Source organism: Rhinoraja longicauda, chromosome 3 (assembly GCF_053455715.1).
Source record: "Rhinoraja longicauda isolate Sanriku21f chromosome 3, sRhiLon1.1, whole genome shotgun sequence".
In the NCBI taxonomy this organism is placed as follows: Eukaryota; Metazoa; Chordata; class Chondrichthyes; order Rajiformes; family Arhynchobatidae; genus Rhinoraja; species Rhinoraja longicauda.
The window spans coordinates 38,621,776-38,642,693 of NC_135955.1; the positions used below are offsets into that span (position 1 = coordinate 38,621,776).

The window sequence follows — 20,918 nt, forward strand, 5'->3', positions numbered from 1 at the left end:
GACGAAGCATCTGTGGCGCCATATCATGGGAAGAATACTCCAGGTTTTGTAAAAAAAAATATGGAGCTGCCAATAACGTTTACAGTGGCCTCCATAATGTTTGGGACAAACTTTCTTTGCCTCTTTACTCCACAATTTGAGATTTGTAATAGAAAAAATCACATGTGGTTAAAGTGGACATTGGCAGATTTTAACAAAGGACATTTTTATACATTTTGGTTTCACCATGTAGAAATTACAGCAGTGTTTATACATAATCCCCCCCCCCCCCATTTCAGGGCACCATAATGTTTGGGACACAGCAATGTCATGTAAATGAAGATAGTCATGTTTCGTATTTAGTTGCATCTCCTTTGCATGCAATGACTGCTTGAAGTCTGCGATTCATGGTCATCATCAGTTGCTGGGTGTCTTCTCTGGTGATGCTCTGCCAAGCCTGTATTGCAGCCATCTATAGCTTATGTTTGTTTTGGGGGTAGCCCTCTTGAGTTTTCGCTTCAGCATATAAAAGGCATGCTCAATTGGGTTCAGATCGGGTGATTGACTTGGCCACTCAGAATTTACCATTTTATATCTTTGAAAAACTCCTTTGTTGCTTTAGCAGTACGTTTGGGATCATTGTCTTGCTGTAAAATGAACTGCCAGCCAATGAGTTTTGAAGCATTTGTTTGAACTTGAGCAGATAGGATGTGTCTGCACTTCAGAATTCATTATGCTACTATCATCAGCAATTGTATCATCAATGAAGATAAGTGAGCCAGTACCTTCAGCAGCCATACATGCCCAGGCCATAACACCCCCACCACTGTGTTTTGCAGATGAGGTGGTATGCTTTGGATCTTGGGCAGTTCATTCACTCCTCCATACTTTGCTCTTGCCATCACTCTGATACAAGTTAATCTTCGTCTAATCTGTCCACAAGATCTTTTTCCAGAACTGTGGTTGCTCTTTTAAGTACTTCTTGGCAAACTGTAACCTGGCCATCCTATTAATGCGACTAACCAGTGGTTTGCATCTTGCAGTGTAGCCTCTGTATTTCTGTTCATGAAGTCTTCTGCGGGCAGTGGTCATTGACAAATCCACACCTGACTCCTGAAGAGTGTTTCTGATCTGTTGGACAGGTGTTTGGGGACTTTTCTTTATTATAGAGAGAATTCTGTTATCAGCTGTGGAGGTCTTCCTTGGTCTGCCAGTCCCTTTGCGATTAGTAAGCTCACCAGTGCTCTCCTTCTTCTTAATGATGTTCCAAACAGTTGATTTTGGTAAGCCTAAGGTTTGGCTGAACAGTTTTATTCGTGTTTCTCAGTCTCATAATGGCTTCTTTGACTTTCATTGGCACACCTTTGGTCCTCATGTTGATTAAACAGCAATAAAAGTTTCCAAAGGTGATAGAAAGACTGGAGGAAAGACTAGGTGCTGAGCTCTCTTTTACCTGCATTAAGGAGGCAATTAAACGCACCTGAGCAATTACAGACACCTGTGAGGCCATGTGTCCCAAACATTATGGTGTCCTGAAATGGGGGGGACTATGTATAAACACAGCTGTAATTTCTACATGGTGAAACCAAAATGTATAAAAATGGGCTTTAATAAAATCTGACAATGTGCACTTTAACCACATGTGATTTTTTTTTTTCTATTACAAATCTCAAATTGTGGAGTACAGAGGCAATTAAATAAATTATGGGTCTTTATCCTAAACATTATGGAGGGCACTGTTTGCAAATGCCTTTCATGTGATCCTTCTCGCTTGGGCATAGCAACTCTGTGTTCTGTGGTGATACAAGCATTTACACAAACTCCTTTGGACATTTTGTGTGCTGGCAATCTTGGTTTTATCTCAGATTCTGACTGGGAGTCTCCTTTTTCGAGGTGTAACCAGCAATGTTGCAGTTTGCAAAGCTCAAAAGTACTGGGAATTTCAAAAAACTAATGTGAAATGTTCACCAAGTTTATATCAGTGAATTATGTCATCACAATAAATCATTAACACTGCACAGTTGCCAAAATATAATTGCAGATACAACAGAGCCACATCGTTTTTTTAAAAACAATTTTAACTTTGAAATTGACAAAAAAGAATAATTTGTTATTTACTTTATGCAAATTGGAAATTCAAATTGCAAATGGAACAATCGGTTAATATTTATACAAGGCTAAAGATAAATAAATTTTATGGAGATGTCCTGAACTGCCCCAAAATGATTTGAAATGAATGAGTAAAGCAGACTGAGAAGAAACAAATATGGCAAAAAAAGGAGGTAAGTAAGCTATTAGAAATTAGTTTTCCAAGTCATACCACAGAAAGTCTATCCTTTTTTATAATTCTTAACACCAATGTAATTATTGCCTCCAGCTATTACTAGGTTTTTTTTTGCTTGCCCCCACTATGGAGTTCTATGTGTATTCCTGTTCTGGTGCTCTATGGATTCTTGCCAGTTAAGGAAATTATCACTTTGCTCCACTGTTTACGTTTCTTTGTATTGCTTTTCATCTATTCGAATGGTATTATTGTTGCTTGCTCGTTTTTCTGTGAAAATAAAGTTTTCTCTTTTTATAATAGGTGTTCGTTTAAAGGAAGGATGCAATATCAACCGTAGTTTGTTTGTACTCGGTCAAGTTATTAAGAAGCTCAGTGATGGACAAGTTGGGTAAGAAGCTGCTTAACTGTTCTGAATATTCTGCAGACGGGACATTTAACATGTGCAGCCCAACATGCTTAAATTACCCATTTGTCTTACCCAATATTCACTGGTATCTGGAAGCAGTGGCTGCAATGCACATCAGTGCATTCCCTATGGCAAAGCCTCATTGGCCCTGCCAAATTTCTGATAGAATTGAGCAGTCTCTCCCCCCAACAAAACGAGCTATGCTGATAAGACTGAAGCTCATTTGTCTGTCTCTTTGAACATTGATGAAGCCAGCAGCAAAAATAACTTGCCCCTGCTACTACAAAAAATGTTTTTAGCTTGTGTAATAATACCACAAAATTTCCATTCATTTCAATAACGTAAAAGAATATGGGATAACAAATATCTTGTTGTGTTTTACCACTGCCAGTATATGACCATAGTAGAATGTTTAAAACCTAAACGAAATGGTATTTCAGTAACAGTAATATAACTAACTAAAATAAGATCAAGCATACACTGCCAAAATCCCTAATTTTTCTCTGCTACATCGATGCCCACATCAGAGCCACATCCTGTACTCGTGCAGAACTCATTGTTGTTAACTTCACTACTAACTTTCACCAATCCCTCAGGTTCACCTGGACTATCTCTGACACCTCTCTCCCTTTTCTGGATTTCTCTGTCTCCATCACAGGGAGCAGAATATCGATTGACATCTTCTACAGACCTACGAACTCCCACAGTTAAGACACTATCTTCTCACAATTCTTTTGTCTCTGCTGCATCTACTCGATGTTGCTTTTCTAGGACCACCAAAATGTCATCTTTTTTTAGTAAACGTTATTTTTGAATGCTTTCATAGATGGATGCCTCACCCGCATCTCCTCTCTATCCTTTAATATTACTCTCGATCTTTAAAGTATCCATAAAAAACTTGACATTTTGATCATCAAATGACAAATAGGTCTGTGTAGTTTCTTCTTGGTAGAATAAATGATCCGGCTCATTGGTTTCAAGAAATTTTCAAATCTTATCATTGCAGTATAACTATATCAGTATGCTCAGAAGCCAAATGTCACAGTGGCATATTTTCCAGACTTTTTCACTTTTCTTTATGGATATTACACTGGATGATATTTTCCAGTGAGCCGTGTATGTTGAAAGCGACCGTGGTAATCAGAACATCAGGAAGTGGGAGGGGATCACTAAAAACTTTACAGTCTGATGCCAAACCATCGGAATTTCCAAAGTTAGATAACAGATTATCGGTGTTTTACTGCATCTTGTATATAGCAGGTTACTCAAGCCCCTCTGCTTTTCCTTTGTTTCCACCCTTCAAAGACACTTTTGAGCCCTTGTTTCACACTGGTAGGAGACTCCTGATGTGACTTTTGGTCATCTACCAAGCCAAATGACCTGGGTGACCCCCCCTGGATGGCACCATGATCATCTGTCCAACCTGATCTCCGAATCACAGTCTCTTTCATAAACCTATGGTCCTTGTCCTTGCCCCTCCCTGCAGCCCACAGTAATTTTCAGATTCCCCCAAGTAAGTATTCAGCTACTGTGCTATTAGTCATATTTTTAGGTGACTATGTAACATTTCATTATTCCTTTGGAGATACATGATCATTGCATTCAATTTTATCTGCATGGAAATGAAAATGAGTAATTTTATTATGTGATTATATCGTGAAATTTAGAGGAAAGCATTTAAAAGCACCTGGTTTCTTTTTCAGGTTCTGACATTTAATTATTTGATCATTGTGACACCTAAATTATAGGAATAATTTGTGATATAAGATTTTAGCATTGATTAAAAATAGCAAGAGTTGACTAATTGTATTTTTATAATAACAAAGTGCTGAAGTAACTCAGCGGGTCAAGCAGCATCTCGGAGAACATGGATAGGTGATGTTTTGGGTCAGGGCCCTTCTTCAGATGTACCTTGTTTCTTATTCCTTATAAACTGTACTGTGCAAGGTTTTGAGCAAATAGATACCTGTAGATTACAAATACTACCTGGCCTGATCTTGGCATTTCCTGAATTTGGACATCCCCATTCCTCTGCAGACGGGTGGGATGTTTGGGCAAAGAGCAAAACAGGGAATTGCTTATTTAACCCTCTCTTACCGTTGTCTACTTCTAGTGTGTACAGTTTCTTGGGTGAATATTACATTCTACTAAAAATAGAATGTACTAAATAAAATAGTACAAAATTCTACTAAAAATTACTGTTAGAATACAGTAAACCATTAAGTAGAATTCATAATCTGAACCCTGAATTGAACCAGAGAGTATGTTTCTTCTCGGGGTGTCTTGGTTCTTGGTCCTCCAAAATATTCCAAATGGAATTTAAACTGGAGGTGGTGGAATATGGACTAAAGTGTCCCAAAGTCTGAGGTTTCCTAACGTACAACAAACAAAAATCTTGGTAGATTATGGGATGTTTCAACACGAGTCTCCAGCCAGTGTTAAGATGATTCCCTGTACTGGGGGTCTGGCATGGGACTGAAGAGCGTGTTGATTGTTGCTGCCTTAATAGTGAATGACACTGCCAGTCCAGCAACCTTTTAACATGAAAAGAGATAGTGGAAGTAGTGGAAGCGTTTCATGTGATCTAGCCTTGTGTTTTCATTTTTATCTCCTCATTCTGATTTATTTTTCTATTTTAGCAGTGGATTTGTAAATTACAGAGACAGTAAGCTGACTCGAATCCTCCAGAACTCATTAGGAGGCAATGCAAGGACACTAATTATTTGCACAATTTCTCCAGCTGCTTTTGAGGAAACTCTCAGTACTCTTCAGGTAAGATAATCCACTTTTCTATTCTGTAATGAGCCCTTTTATATGAACTACCACTGCATAACTTTGCTATGTTGGTGCTTGTGATCCTTTAACTCCTCAAGCCTGCTTATCAATGAGGGAGGAAGAATTTACAATTGGTACAGTACTTGCGGATACAAAATAGGGACGTTTTCTGGCATTTCTGCCACAACCTGAACTACTAAAATGCCAAGCACTCATCAACTAAATGTTCTGGACGTTCATGATGAAGGGTGCCATAATGATGAAAGCAGCCAGGAACGTTGCTTGTGCATTACTTTGCTTTGGGTACCAGCCTCTTGTAGACTGACTGGGATTTCTTATTTAAACTCCTGCAAGTATATTACAGCTTACCTTGACATAATTGAAATTAAATGGCTTTTTTGAAATGAAGTAAACAACAAAATCTTTACTACGTAATTTTATATGTAAAGGATATTGAAAGCAATTGTGACACAGTGCTGGAGTAACTCAACCAGTCAGGCAATCGCTCTGGAGAATATGGAGAGGTGATGTTTTATCAAACTGAAAGAGGGTCCTGACCCAAAATGCCACCTATCCATGTTCTCCAGAGATGTTGCCTGACCCACTGAGTCACTCTCGCAGTCTTTTTTTTGTAAACCAGCATCTGCAGTTCCTTGTTTCTACAAAAATAAACAATTTATGTCCCTTTGCTCGCTAATTGATGCAAATCCCAGCATCTTTATGGTTTCTCATGACTCATGCAGCACATGGGAAGCAATGTAGATGGATGATCCTCCTTGACACCTGTGATTTGCCAATTTAATTTTGTATTCCACTCTCATTCCTATTTTACTGTGATTTCTTACGTAGTCTGTTAAAATTTAGTGTGAGGAACACTTAAGTAACAGTATTATATTTTCCTGCTAGGTGCTTTTGGGTATTGACTTGAGCCCCTTCTTTACCGCAGGAGCAATTGTTGTAGGAAGAGTCATTAACATGCGTAATTTTCAGAACTGCTTAGCCTCCCTTATTGCATTGATAGTCAAGAAAAAAGTCCAACTGATTAGTTGAGTGCAAGTTTGCAGTTCGCCCTCAGCACTGACAATCTTTACTGCCTTGATATTAAGCAAAACCGTGGCATCCTTGCCTTTTGAAATGCTTCCAATCTTCTCTGTTTCCTTTTCATCTTTAAGACAGCAGTAATTTATTTGTATTTAAATGTTTTGCAGTCATGGTTTATCCTTGGGTGTATTTTTCATTATTCTTTCCTCAAATATTAATTGCATTTTGTTCTCTTAACTATAGTGGAAATTTTAGCTTGTCTGGTCGCTTTGTGAAAGTTATTACACTGGGTGTTCAAGGTATTCTTTGTTGAAACAAAGTGGAGGGAAGATGTACAGATTGGTATTGTTTTGGTCATACAAAGTATCTAAAGTATTGGGACAAAAGTTTCATCATATGTTCGTTTTGGCACGGTTGCAGAATGTTGATGCTTACATTTTAAAATAACTGCAATTATGAAAGTTTTAACAGTTCAGGCATTGATTGGTTTGGATCTTCCTGTGAAACTGCTGTCATTTCTCATCAGTAAAAGTACTTTTTTTTTTTTTTTTACTGTTTAGTGAGGGCATGGAACTTTTCTAATTAACAGAAGCAAACTAAATGAGTAAATCATTCCCTTCTTATTAGTTCGCAAGCACTGCTAAATTCATGAAGAACACGCCTCATGTGAATGAAGTGTTGGATGACCAAGCAATGTTGAAACGATGTCGCAAAGAAATAATGGATCTGAAAAATCATCTGGAAGAGGTAAGTTATTGTTGAATGCTATATGGAGTTCTAAGTTATTGGGGGGGTTTTCTGTTACTACACGAGCTATAAACATTTTTACAATTTGGAAAAATTAATTGCTGTGGAAATTGCAAAAATATTTTAAAGTATTTGTTTCTTCAAATGAAATAAAATAAATCCAGGCTCCTAATTGTGTATTTTTTACTCGTTTTTAATTGGTCCTGTGCCAGCATTCTCAATTCAATCGGGTGTACTTGATTCATGGTCATATTTCTGGGATCTCATAATTAAGACTAATATATATTTTACTGTAGTATTAATAGAGGAGTTGTATCATTGGATGAGATGTCAAGGCATTGTGACTCAGTGGGACAGAAAATCTCATGGTATTTTTTGAAGAGAGAATTTCTTTTTTTAAGCTAAATTGTATTCTCAATAAACATTACAATGAATTATCCTTCCTATTTATCGCTAATTGTGGAGACTTGCAAGCAGTTTGATTCCTGAAATCCCATCATTTTAAATGATAATATTTGAATGTATTCCATTGGCTCAAATGCTTTGATATCCTGTGGAACTACACAAATGCAATTTCTATTTTTTCTGCCTGGCAACTTGAATGTAGTCGTCTATCTTTTTCTATGCAAGTCATCCATAGCTTATATAATAATAATAATAATAATAATAAACATTTATTTTATATAGCGCTTTTCCAAGTACTCAAAGACGCTTTACAAAAACGGTCAAGACATAAAAACAAACAGACGAACTGTCCTGACGGAGAAGCGGCGAACAAATAGCGCCAGCGTCCTCTCACGTCAGGGTCCGGCAGTAGACAATAAAGAACACAAGTCACACAATTACAATTTTTAACACAAACAGCCATCACAGTGATTGCTCCAGGTACACCCTCACTGTGATGGAAGGCAAAGAAAAGTCTTATCTGCAGCTTATTATGTAAATGGTTATTGAGATTTTCATTTTCTGTTTCTCACGCTGGCTTCTAAATTTAAAAAGGGGGACCATTTTAATGGTGGGAATGGTGCAAGGGGAAAAATGACGTGCTATCTGGTTCGAGTAGTATCCAGTTGGTCTCCATTCATTAAAACAGATAGATACAACAATAGTTTGGCAACATTTGGATCATAAACAATTTACAGCTTCTGGCAATTTTCTATTTAGATTATTGATTTGAAATTAATGAGTGGAGCATTCAATCTATTGGGTGATATTAAAACTTGTGTTAATATTGCTTGATGACCAGTGATAACGAGATGAATGTGGACTAAACTTTTGCAACAGATGTATTAACTTTTCGTCTAATGTTTTGATGAGCCTACAGTCAGCAATTCAATACATAATCAGTCACAGTTTGTTTTGATTATACAGGTGTTATTGCGAGCCTCTTTATAACAGATTTCAGTTAAGAGTGAATGGAGCGTCCCCAGAGTAATGGGACATCACTCTCTCTTAAAGAACACAGACTGCTAGTTACATTGCAGAGGACAAGCAATTGGTTCGATTGACACATAACCTTATTAAACAATGTAACAGACTTTAGTAGTTTTAGCTTGCAGTAACAAAAAGCATTTTTAGTTATCATAAAGTACTTTATAAGTACTTATTATATGAGTACTCAACCGGTTAGGCAGTGTCTTTGTAAGGAGAAACGGAGGCTGATGACCTTTCACCTTGAACTGTGGACAGGCAATTGGTTGTGGGAGTCTCATAGAGAGTGACACAGGGCTACTTATCCCAACACCCCAGACCTCCCATTTTGCTCTCAATCTCTGAATGCTGGAATCAGCAGCAGGGGCAGCAGTTATTGCCGATGCCCAGCTGTGCTGGGCGTGGTGGTGTCAGGCAGCCTTCTTGGGCCGCTGCCTTCCTGTGGTAAGGGAGGTCCAATTGAGCAACTCGGCTCCAGGATTCTGACCCGGTGAGGGTTTACTGTATGTTCAAAAGTTAATGCTGGAGGTACTATGTTTTTAGCATATAATTGTCTCTCATCTTAGCCTTTGTGGGGATTCATGTCCTAGAGTTTTCTCCATGGATAAATTGACTTTTACAATCATAGCAGACATATTAAAAAATCTGTTGTTGGTCAGCTTGCTTCAGAAACACGTGTTCATGAATTGGAGAAAGCTCAAATTTTGGCAGAAAAACACCACCTTAAGCAGGAGCATGAAGAAAAGATAAAGAACTTGACAAAGATGCTTGTCAGAGTTTCGCCTGAGAAGAAGCCGCTAAATACAGAGGTAAATAAAATATATTTTACAAACAAGCCATCTTGCATTTACTTGGTGTTAATTTGAGTACGTTTTATGATGTGTCTCTGTGCATTCAACTTTGGGAGTGAAAATAAATGGGGATGACTTTCTGGCTATGATGAGTTGACAAGAATGGAACCAGGTGACTGCAGTCCCACTGAATTAGGTGGTGATAATGAGACTGCAGATATGCCACCCTCTTCCAACACTTCAAAGTGGAATCTTCATCTGTCTGCATGAATTAGACCAGAATTTGTGGGGAGTTTTTTAAGTTGTTAAAAATATTTTAAATGTATTACCCAGAAGAATGGGACCCAGTTCCAGTTATTCACTTTTGGCCTGTGAATTTGTTCATTGCAGGAATTTAAGTTTTGTCCTTTGGAAAAAATCTTGTACTTTGAATCCTAACTTGAGTTAATTTGGCAATTAACCTGCAAATTCACTAGTTTCATGAGTCTCGAGGTAAAGGTGAGTTGCTGTTTCTACTTTAGTGACTTCATCTAGCAGGTGCAGCAGATGTTCGTTTGCTTGGAGTCAGTCCGTTGCAGAAAATACCAGGTATTGCTTGCATAAGGGAATTGCCATCCACCTCTCGGACTCAACTGCTTGACATGAGGGAGTTAAAAAAGCATACTAGATCTTAGTCTTTGTTTTAAATTGTTTTCAAGAACACAGAAATAGTTGAAAACAACAACACAAGATCATAACATCATAAGTGACAGGAGTGGAATTAGGCCATTCAGCCCATCAAGCAGACTCTACCATTCAATCATGGCTGATCTACCATTAGTGGAAACATCCTCTCCACATGCACTCTATCCAAGCCTTTCACTATTCTGTAACTTTCAATGAGATCCCCTTCATTCTTTTAAACTCCAGCGAATATAGGCCCAGTGCCGTCAAATGCTCTTCATATGTTAACTTACTCATTCTTGTAAACCACCTTCGACCCTCTCCAAAGGCAGCACATCCTTCCTCGGATATGGGTGTCCAAAATCGCACACAATATTCCAAATGCGGCCTGACCAGCGCCTTATAGAGCCTCAGCATTACATCCCTGTTTTTGTATATATTGCATTTGCTTTCTTTTCTACTGATTCGACTTGCAGATTCACTTTTTGGGAATCCTGCACCAGCACTCCCGTCCCTTTGCACCTCCGTTTTCTGGATTCTCTCCAAATTTAGAAAATAATCTACGCCTTTATTCCTACTACCAAAATGCATGACTTCATTTTGCTATACTATACTCCATCTACCACTTCTCTGCCCACTTTCCCAACCTATCCAACTCCTTCTGCAGAGTCCCTGCTTCCTCTACACTACTTGCCTTTTCACCTATTTTCGTATCATCTGCAAACTTGGCCACAAACCCTTCAATCCCCTCATCCAAATCATTAATATACAACATGAAGAGCAGCGACCCCAACTCCGAACCCTGCAGAACTCCGCTATTCATGGTCAGCCAACCAGTAAAGACCCCGTTTTTTTGCCTTGTGCCATCCAGCCAACCTGATATCCATGCTGGTCTCTGCCCTTTCATACGATGGGCTCTCATCTTCCTTGGCAGCCTCCCACGTGGCACCTTATCAAAGGCTTTCTGAAAATCCAGGTATACAACATCTACTGACTCTCCTATGTCTGTCCTGCTATTTACTTCAAAGAATTCCAGCAAGAATAACAGGAGGTGTACCACCATCCACCACCTCATTGTGTCAGGTTATTGGGGATAGGGTTTATGCTCAGGTTCCTGGAGTTGGAAACTTGAACCTAACTTAAATGCCGTCAACCAGCTGTGACTGTAATTCTCCCTGGCTTTTTCATCATTTGTCTTGGATTGAAGCTGATCTAAGAAACGTCTCAACATATTCCAAACTTTCATGACCCGGTGGTTTTTATCCTAAGGTATGAAACAGAAATGGGTAAAGGAATTAGAGGCGGGGTTTGGCCTTTATTTCAAATAACTATAAAATAAAACATGGCTGGCAACTGCATGGAGCCTCAAAGCATCCCCATTTACCTCTTCCCCAAAGATACTATCTAGAAATTTTCATGAATATGATTATTTAACATTGGTCTGAAGATCTTTCCATACCTGAAACATTATCTGCCGATTCCTTTCACGACATGCTGCTGAGTTCTTCCAGAACCTTGTGTTTTGCTCAAGCATATGCTTGCAGCTCATTTTTGGTTGCCCTCATGCTTTGTATATTGCTTATGATGGGGCTGCTATCAGAACTGGTTGGATCATTTTCTTTGAAACTGTTTGGTAACTCCAAATCTGCAGAAGAAACCATAATCATGATCTAATATTTTTCTAAATATTTTCTTTTGTCTTTGAAAATGGGTTTCATGAAGTCATAAAATGATTGTGAGTAAAGGTTATGTAAAATAATGGGTAGAAGGTAAGTTCAGAACAGGTGTAGAGCAAGCAGTAAATGCAATTGAAATAAATGTACTTGAGACTAACTGGGTGCTGGGAGTTGGCATTTATGTCAGCTGTATGCGGTACAATATCTGCCTTTATTTTTAAGGCCAGAAGGAAAAGGAGATATACCTGGGCTCCTGGAAAATTGCGAACCAGCTTGAATACTGCAACAGATAATGATGCAAAAATTATTAAATTAGATCAAGCCTTTCAAGAGCTAGATGAAAGTAAGTTGGTTTTTTTCTATGGATCTTTAATTCAACTGCTACTTCACTAACGGCTATTGAAAATGAATCCAAAAACAAGTGACTGTTCCCAAATATTCCTTCGGAAAAGCACAATTGATCAGTTTATTTGGGGAAATTGGGCTTTTTTGGATCCATGGAATATTTTATAGGTGAATAGTTGATAAGGATAGAATCCACAATAAATGTAAAGCTCCGTGGACACTAAAGACTGAAGGGATATTGGTGCATGTCCAATGACCCATCAAGATGACAGCACAAGTAGACAATTAAGAAGGCCTCCTAGCCCATAACCTTCACCTTTGAGGCATAATTTAAAACTTAAATGTATCTGGTGTTTTGTGAAGTACAGGACAAACATTTAATGTTGGATGCATTTCTGATCTCGTTTAAAAACTGACCTTGGGGGGGGGGGGGGGGGGGGGCGGCATGAGAATCGGGAAAGAATAGTCCCAAATGTGAGTGGGATTTGATATGATGAAGGCTAGACAAGCCAGGTCTATAGGAAAACATTAAAATATATTAAACATCAACAGTTCAATATATTTTTTATTATTCATTCCAGATCTTTGCAGCCCTTTGTGTGAAATAAATCTTGACTTTAATTTTATTGCAAATTATTTCAAATCTGTTCTCCAGTTACTGATCAATTTGGCAAGCAAAATATGGTTTTGCATATTTGTTTTGTCAAGTCTATTAAATTTGATTAGAGTCAGTCTTGCAGCATGGAAATAGGCCCATTTAAGCTAGTCCCATTTTCATGTGCTTGACCTACATCCCTTTAAACCTGTCTTATCCATGTACCTATCCCAAAAAGGACACAAATTGCTGGAGTAACTCAGCGGTTCAGGTAGCATTTCTGGACGATATGGATACTCAATGGTTTGGGTTGACATCAGTTTTAAGCCTGGCATCATCCCTGAGACACAGCATTAGTCACAGATGCCCAGTTCAAAAGATTCCGCCATCTCTGTTTTCTGTTCTGTATGTAGGTGCAAGTTTAATCGAGAGTTAAAATTGGCATGTTGTAACGGTAATGCTACGGTGGTTATGGGAGATTTCAACATGCAGGTAGACTGAGAAAATCAGGTTAGTATTGGACTCCAAGAAAGGGAGTTTGTGGAGTGCCTCCGAGATGGATTCTTAGAGCAGTTTGTACTAGAGCCTACCAGGGAGAAGGCAATTCTGGATTTAGTGTTGTGTAATGAACCGGATTTGATAAAGGGAACTCAAGGTAAAAGAGCCATTTTGAGGTAGTGATCATAATATGATAAGTTTTAATCTACAATTTGAGAGAGAGAAGGGAAAATCGGAAGTGTCAGCATTACAGTTGAACAAAGGGGACTATGGAGGCATGAAGGAGTAGCTGGTCAGAGTTGACTGGAACAAGACCCTAGCAGGGAAGACGGTGGAACAACAATGGCAGGTTTTTCTGGGAATAATACAGAAGGTGCAGGATCAGTTCATTCCAAAGAGGAAGAATTTCTATGGGGAGTAAGAGGCGACCCTGGTGACAAGGGAAGTCAAGGACAGTATAAAAATAAAAGAGAAGCATAACATAGCAAAGATGAGCGGGAAGCCAGAGGATTGGGACTCTTTTAAAGAACATCAGAAGATAACTAAAAAGGCAATATGGAGAGAAAAGATGAGGTACGAAGGCAAGGTAGCCAAGAATATAAAGGAGGATAGTAAAAGCTTCTTTAGGTATGTGAAGAGGAAAAAAATAGTTAAGACAAATGTGGGTCCCTTGAAGACAGAAGCAGGTGTATTTATTATGGGAAACAAGGAAATGGCAGACGAGTTGAACAGGTACTTTGGATCTGTCTTCACTAAGGAAGACACAAACAATCTATCAGATGTTCTAGTGGCCAGATATCCTAGGGTGACGGAAGAACTGAAGGAAATTCACATTAGGTGGGAAATGGTGTTGGGTAGACTGATGGGACTGAAAGTTGATAAATTCCCGGGGCCTGATGGTCTGCATCTGAGGGTACTTAAGGAAGTGGCTCTAGAAATCGTGGACGCATTGGTGATCATTTTCCAATGTTCTGTAGATTCAGGATCAGTTCCTGTGGATTGGAAGGTAGCTAACGTTATCCCACTTTTTAAGAAAGAAGGGAGAGAGAAAACAGGAAATTGTAGACCAGTTAGCCTGACATTGGTGGTGGAGAAGATGCTGGAGTCAATTATAAAAGAAGAAATTGCGGAACTTTTAGATAGCAATAAAAGGATAATTCCAAGTCAGCACGGATTTACGAAGAGGAAATCATGCTTGACTAGTCTTTTGGAATTTTTTGAGGATGTAACTAGGAAAATGGACAAGGGAGAGCCAGTGGATGTAGTGTACCTGGACTTTCAGAAAGCCTTTGATAAGGTCCCACATAGGAGATCAGTGGGCAAAATTAGAGCACATGGTTTTGGGGGTAGGGTACTGACATGGATAGAAAATTGGTTGGCAGACAGGAAACAAAGAGTAGGGATCAATGGGTCCCTTTCAGAATGGAAGGCAGTGACTAGTGGGGTACCGCAAGGCTCTGTGCTGGAACCGCAGCTACTTACGATATACATTAATGACAGATGAACGGATTAAAAGTAACATTAGCATATGCAGATGACACAAAGCTGGGTGGCAATGTGAAGTGTGAGGAGGATGCTATGAGGATGCAGGGTGACTTGGACAGGTTGTGTGAGTGGGCAGATGCAGTTTAATGTGGATGAATGTGAGGTTATTCAGTTTGGTGGTAAGAACAGGAAGGCAGATTATTATCTGAATGGTGTCAAGTTAGGAAAATGGGACGTACAACGAGATCTGGGTGTCCTAGTGCACCAGTCACTGAAAGGAAGCATGCAGGTACAGCAGGCAGTGAAGAAAGCCAATGGAATGTTGGCCTTCATAACAAGAAGAGTTGAGTATAGGCGCAAAGAGGGCCTTGTGCAGTGCTCTAGCCCTGGAGTATTGTGTGCAGTTCTGGTCTCCAAATTTGAGGAAGGACATTCTTACTATTGAGGGAGTGCAGCGTAGGTTCATGAGGTTAATTCCTGGAATGCCAGGACTGTCGTATGTTGAAAGACTGGAGCAACTGGGCTTGTATACTCTGGAATTTAGAAGGATGAGAGGGGATCTTATTGAAACATATAAGATTATTAAGGGATTGGACACACTATGGGCAGGAAACATGTTCCCGATATTGGGGAAGTCCCGAACCAGGGGCCACAGTTTAAGAATAAGGGGTAGGCCATTTAAAACGGAGATGAAGAAAAACTTTTTCACTCAGAGAGTTGTGAAGCTGTGGAACACTCTGCCTCAGAAGGCAGTGGAAGCCAATTCCCTGGATGCTTTCAAGAGAGAGTTAGATAGAGCTCCTAATGATAGCGGCGTCAAGGGATATGGGGAGTAGGCAGGAACGGGGTACTGATTGTGGAGCTGGCTCAAAGGGCCGAATGGCCTACTCCTACACCTATTGTCTATTGTAATTAGCTAGCTCTCCCTGGATCCCATGCCATCTAACCTTCTAGACCGGTGTACTTGGGGAACCTTATCGAAGGCCTTGCTGAAATCCGTATGGGCTATGTTTATCTTAACCGTGGTTGCTTAAAAAATATGTTAATCAAACCCCAGCCATGCTGGCTATCCCCAGTCAACCAATTTCTCTCCAAATGCACCTATATCTTTATCAGAATCCCTTCCAGTAACTTACCTCCCATGCATGTCAGGCTTACTGGTCTATAGTTCCTAGAGTTTTCTTTGGGCTCTCCTTAACTAGTGGCAGGCAGTGTCTCAATTTAATGTTGATCTGATGAATAGTAACCTTAAAGCAGTATTGCACCCTCGAGTGCATCAGCCTGCACGGCCATTCCAGCTTTTCCAATCTCTGTGCTTAAATTCTGCATCTCTATCATAATAAATATCTTCTGTTCCATTGCCAAGATCTTGACATCCTGAGATTTGATGCCCATTTGTTTTGAGTGACAAAGAAGACAGACGAGCGCAGGGTGGTAAATATCTAAATGTAGATGTTGCCTTTCATAAGGTCTTTGACAATTGTGAAGTTGTTACCCCACCACTCTTGAGTAATTAGATCCTCTTTAATACTAGCCTCTCTTGTTCTATCAACAACTCTAATGTCAGTTATTTGGCATAATTAGCAATCCAAGTGTTGTAAAAGGCCCCAGGTGCTTTTTTGCTGTAAACCTTCCGAATTTTGACTTTTATTTTAATAGTTCATGAAGAATTTCCAGATGATCAATCAGATACGACGTTGGGGTGCAATAGTCAAATCACAATAAGAGGAAGAAGTTTTAACTACCAGATACTGCCATTTGATCATTCTTCACAGTTAAGTGATCAAAGCCCATTGAGAGAAAGCTCCTGTACTAGGTAAAGTATGTTTTGAACATAGAAAAAGCATTTTTTCTCCTTGATACAATATTATCTGTTAAGCTTACCTTCAAACAAACCCTATTGTCTTTCATACTTAAGACGTAATCTTATAAAGGGATAGACATATGTTGAAGTGCAGTTCATATCCTTGAATTTGGTCCTTTCCATTAACTGTTAGAAGCAACAATATTGAGTGAGATTTGTGGCTGGTCATCTACCTCTGCTTCAGTTTAATAATTCCAATGTTCTCTCGTCTCTTGATCAGTTCCTGTGGACTGGACGGTAGCCAATATAACCCTACTTTTTAAGAAAGGAGGGAGGGAGAAAACAGGGAATTATAGACCAGTTAGTCTTGCATCAGTAGTGGGGAAGATGCTTGAGTCGATTGTTAAAGATGTTATAGCATTGCATTTGGAAAGCAGTGATACGATCGGTCAAAGTCAGCATGGATTTATGAAGGGGAAATCATGTCTGACAAATCTTCTGGAATTTTTTGAGGATGTAACAAGTAGAATGGATAAGGGAGAGCCAGTGGAGGTGGTGTATCTCGACTTTCAAAAAGCCTTTGACAAGGTCCCATACGAGAGATTCGTGTGCAAAATTAGAGCACATGGTATTGGGGGTAGGGTATTGACATGGTTAGAGAACTGGTTGGCAGACAAGAAGCAAAGAGTAGGAATTAACGGGTCCTTTTCAGAATGGCAGGCAGTGACTAGTGGGGTGCAACAAGGCTCGGTGCTGGGACCCTAGTTATTAAAAGATGTATTTAATGATTTAGACAAGGGAATTAAATGTGACATCTCCAAATTTGTGGATGACACAAAGCCGGGTGGCAGTGTGAGCTGCGATGAGGATGCTGAGGCTGCAGGGTGACTTGGATAGGTTGGGTGAGTGGGATGCAGTATAATGTGGGTAAATGTGAGGTTATCCACTTTGGTGGCAAGATTATTATCTGAATGGGGTCAGATTAGGAAAAGGGGAGGTGCAACAAGACCTGGGTGTGCTTGTACATCAGTCACCGAAAGTAAGCATGCGGGTACAACAGGCAGTGAAGAAAGCTAATGGCATGTTGGACTTCAGTGCGAGAGGATTTGAGTTTAGGAGCAAGAAGGTCCTATTGCAGATGTACATGGCCGTGGAGTATTGTGTGCAATTTTGGTCTCCTAATCTGAGGAAGAACATTATTGCTATTGAGGGAATCCAGGTTAATTCCTGGGCTGACAGGACTGACATGTGATGAAAGAATGGGTCGACTGGGCTTGTATTCACTGGAATTTAGAAGGACGAGAAGGGATCCTTTTGAAACATATATAATTTTTAAAGGATTGGACAGGCTCGATGCAGGAAAAATGTTGCCTATGTTGGGCGAGTCCAGAACCAGGGGTCACAGTTTAAGAATAAGGGGTGAACCATATAGGACTGAGATGAGGAAAAACTTCTTCACCCTGAGAGTTGTAAATCTGTGGAATTCTCTGCCACAGACGGCAGTGGAGGCCAATTCACTGGATGTTTTCAAGAGAGAGTTAAATTTAGCTCTTGGGACTAAAGGAATCAAGGGATATGGGGAAAAAGCAGGAACGGGGTACTGATTTTCGATGATCACCCGTGATCATATTGAATGGCAGTACTGGCTCGAAGGGCCGAATGGCCTACTCCTGCACCTATTTTTCTATGTTTCTACACCACTAAGATGTTTGTATTTCTATAACTAATTGTACTATCTTGAAAAAAATATTAAAAAATTTAAGGGATAGTTTGTGGAAGACCAATTTCCGTAAATCATAACCCGGGGAGCAACTGTAGTTGATCAAATATAATTATGATTTGATTGTGAAACAGATCAGTCCTCAGCTTGCCTTAAATAATATTTTGTGGCCAGTTTTTAAATATTTCAATTTTTTGCACAGCATGTGGCATGATAGATCTGCAAAGGATGAATATGAAAAAAGAATTTCTGAGCAGGAGAAAGAGAAAGAGAAAGAAGTCCTAACAGAGGAGAGAGAAAAGGAAAATATACAGTTAAAGGTGAGTGCTATTAAAATCCAGAAAATGGTCCATTTCCTTTTATTGTATCAAAGTAGTGTGCTAGAATTACCGTAAGAGCTCATCTTTCAACAAGTGATGGAAATTATTAAACACAGTTTTGATTTCTGGGCAAGAAGTTGATCATAATAAATTCATAGAAAGTTCTTTAAATTTCTGCTTTGAATCTAATATTACCTGGAATAAAATGTTCAAAGAATGGATCGACTTAGCTTGTATTTACTGGAATTTAGAACAATGAGAAGGGATTTTATAGAAACATATAAAATTCTTAAGGGATTGAACAGGCTTGATGCAGGAAAAATGTTACCAATGTTGGGCCAGTCCAGAACCATGGGTCACAGTTTAAGAATATGTGGTAACATAGAATGCAGGGGCAGGCCATTCGGCCCTTCGAGCCAGCACTGCCATTCAATATGATCATGGCTGATCATCCAAAATCAGTACCCCGTTCCTGCTTCTGGGTGAAACAGTTTTTCTTCGTCTCAGTCCTAAATGGCCTAAGTTGTGAATCTGTGGAATTCTATTCTTATATTTGATGTGGCTGGCTCGGCATAAATACAAGTTAAATGAGGTGCAGCAGTCAGACTAGTATGTTTTTGAAATAGAGGTGTCTCCACAAAATATGAGCATGATATTATGAAGAATATAGTGAAGTTGTCAACTTTTAAAGTTGGCGCAGATAATCATGGAGCATGAGACTTTTTCCTACCAAGTCCATGCTGGCACAGGACCACCCGGGAAAATGCAAACTGTATAGAAAGCACCCAATCACGATTGCACTCGAGTTGGTGAAACTCTGAGGAAGCAATTCTACCAACTGTAACACTGTGTCCACCTCGTGAAAGTGCAAGAAAAATTGATTCTGTTGAATTTTCACGCTAATATGATGCGGCCACTTGCCATATTTTCACGCTAATATGATGCGGCCACTTCTGTCTTTGGGAAAAATGTTAGAATCATTGAAAATTTTGCAAAATAGATACCCAAAATTGGACAAGATGGCCCTGTCTGATATTTTGTTCCCTGTAGAAAGGGGCTGACCTGTTTTTTAAGCTATGAAAATTTGACAGGATGACATTCAAGGAGCATTTCTACTTATGTGAGTGTTTAAAACTAGTGGTCATGAAGTCAAGATCTCATTAATAAATGTGGAATTTGGGGAAAAACAGTTAATCCACCGAGGGATTAGAATGTAGACTGTGTCACAACCTTGGGGTTCATAGCATTGTTGCATTAAGGGGAAATGCAAACAGTGAAAAATAATAGAAAAATAAACTTATTGCAGTACATTAAGTAGAGGCCCATTGCGAATGTAAGTAACTGGCATAGATTTTTTATTGTGGTTGTGTCCATTTTTTATGTGCTTTAAATTGTATGAAATCATAGAGCTCCATTATAATCCGTTTCCATCTTGATTCTTTCCTTTGCCAAAACTTATTCCTGCTTCATATTTTATAACCCAGCTCTGATTTCTTTCAAAAGCATGTAGTTTTACTTATCCATTACGCCTACCTTCAGCACAAGGGACTGCCTGATGTTTAATTGAATTTCTTGTCGTTGCCTTCTAATTGGTAATTACTTTTGCTCAATACTGGTTCTACAACTCTTCTGGGACTGTTTTCCTTCCTACTCCAGTGTCTTTTTGAGCAAACCACCCACTCAACTGCTGAAAGTAGGAACTTCAGCTCCTTATGAAATTCCCTTTAATAATATCATGCCACATTCTACTAAAGGTCCTTGGTATTACTTTCATAGAAGTGTACGGTAAGTTTGTATGTTAAAGATGCTTGTATGTGGTTGCTCTATGGCTGGAGAAGTAATCTTGCATTTGTGAATAGCAATTATATGCAACCTTCTAAGCAATGAAGATTTTTGTCTTAAATTCTGTTTCTATAAAATTTCCCCTGAGACATAACACCACTGCTTTCCCTAACCAGAATTGCAGAACATTGCTAACCCTTATTAATTCTGGTTTGTTTACCTCTCACCGCGCATTCTTCTTTGCCTTGCATCTTGCACCCCCCTGATTCCTCCCCTTGTCCCTCGTCGATAATTCAATTTCTCAAGACTCAGTTATCTTCTGAAACCATAGTATATGTATTTGATTAGAGATTATTAGTGTGCTGTGAGCGGGGGAGAGTCTCGGGTTGAATTTTTAATTCAACTCTAAGAGATCGAGGCTTGCACTTACAAAAAATATGTTGTATTATTAACTTTGCAATTTTTTGGCTTTTATTAACAGAATAATGCTAAGCACTTTGAGAAACAGTTAAAGGAGAGTGTTGAACTTTGTGAACTACTCTATTCAGAAAAGGTATTTGTGATTTTAATTTGATC

At 39.2% G+C, this 20,918-nt stretch overlaps 1 protein-coding gene across 1 annotated transcript in view; it reads left to right on the forward strand.

The window, feature by feature from the left end:
* The window catches only part of cenpe (centromere protein E), an 89,275-nt gene that overhangs the window by 19,621 nt on the left and 48,736 nt on the right, over positions 1-20,918 (forward strand). Inside the window, exons 10-17 of the mRNA XM_078395958.1 lie at positions 2,564-2,651; positions 5,309-5,441; positions 7,113-7,232; positions 9,323-9,472; positions 12,016-12,136; positions 16,376-16,532; positions 18,443-18,560; positions 20,824-20,895. Coding sequence (XP_078252084.1) covers positions 2,564-2,651; positions 5,309-5,441; positions 7,113-7,232; positions 9,323-9,472; positions 12,016-12,136; positions 16,376-16,532; positions 18,443-18,560; positions 20,824-20,895 — 959 coding nt within the window. The remainder of the gene's footprint in view (positions 1-2,563; positions 2,652-5,308; positions 5,442-7,112; positions 7,233-9,322; positions 9,473-12,015; positions 12,137-16,375; positions 16,533-18,442; positions 18,561-20,823; positions 20,896-20,918) is intronic.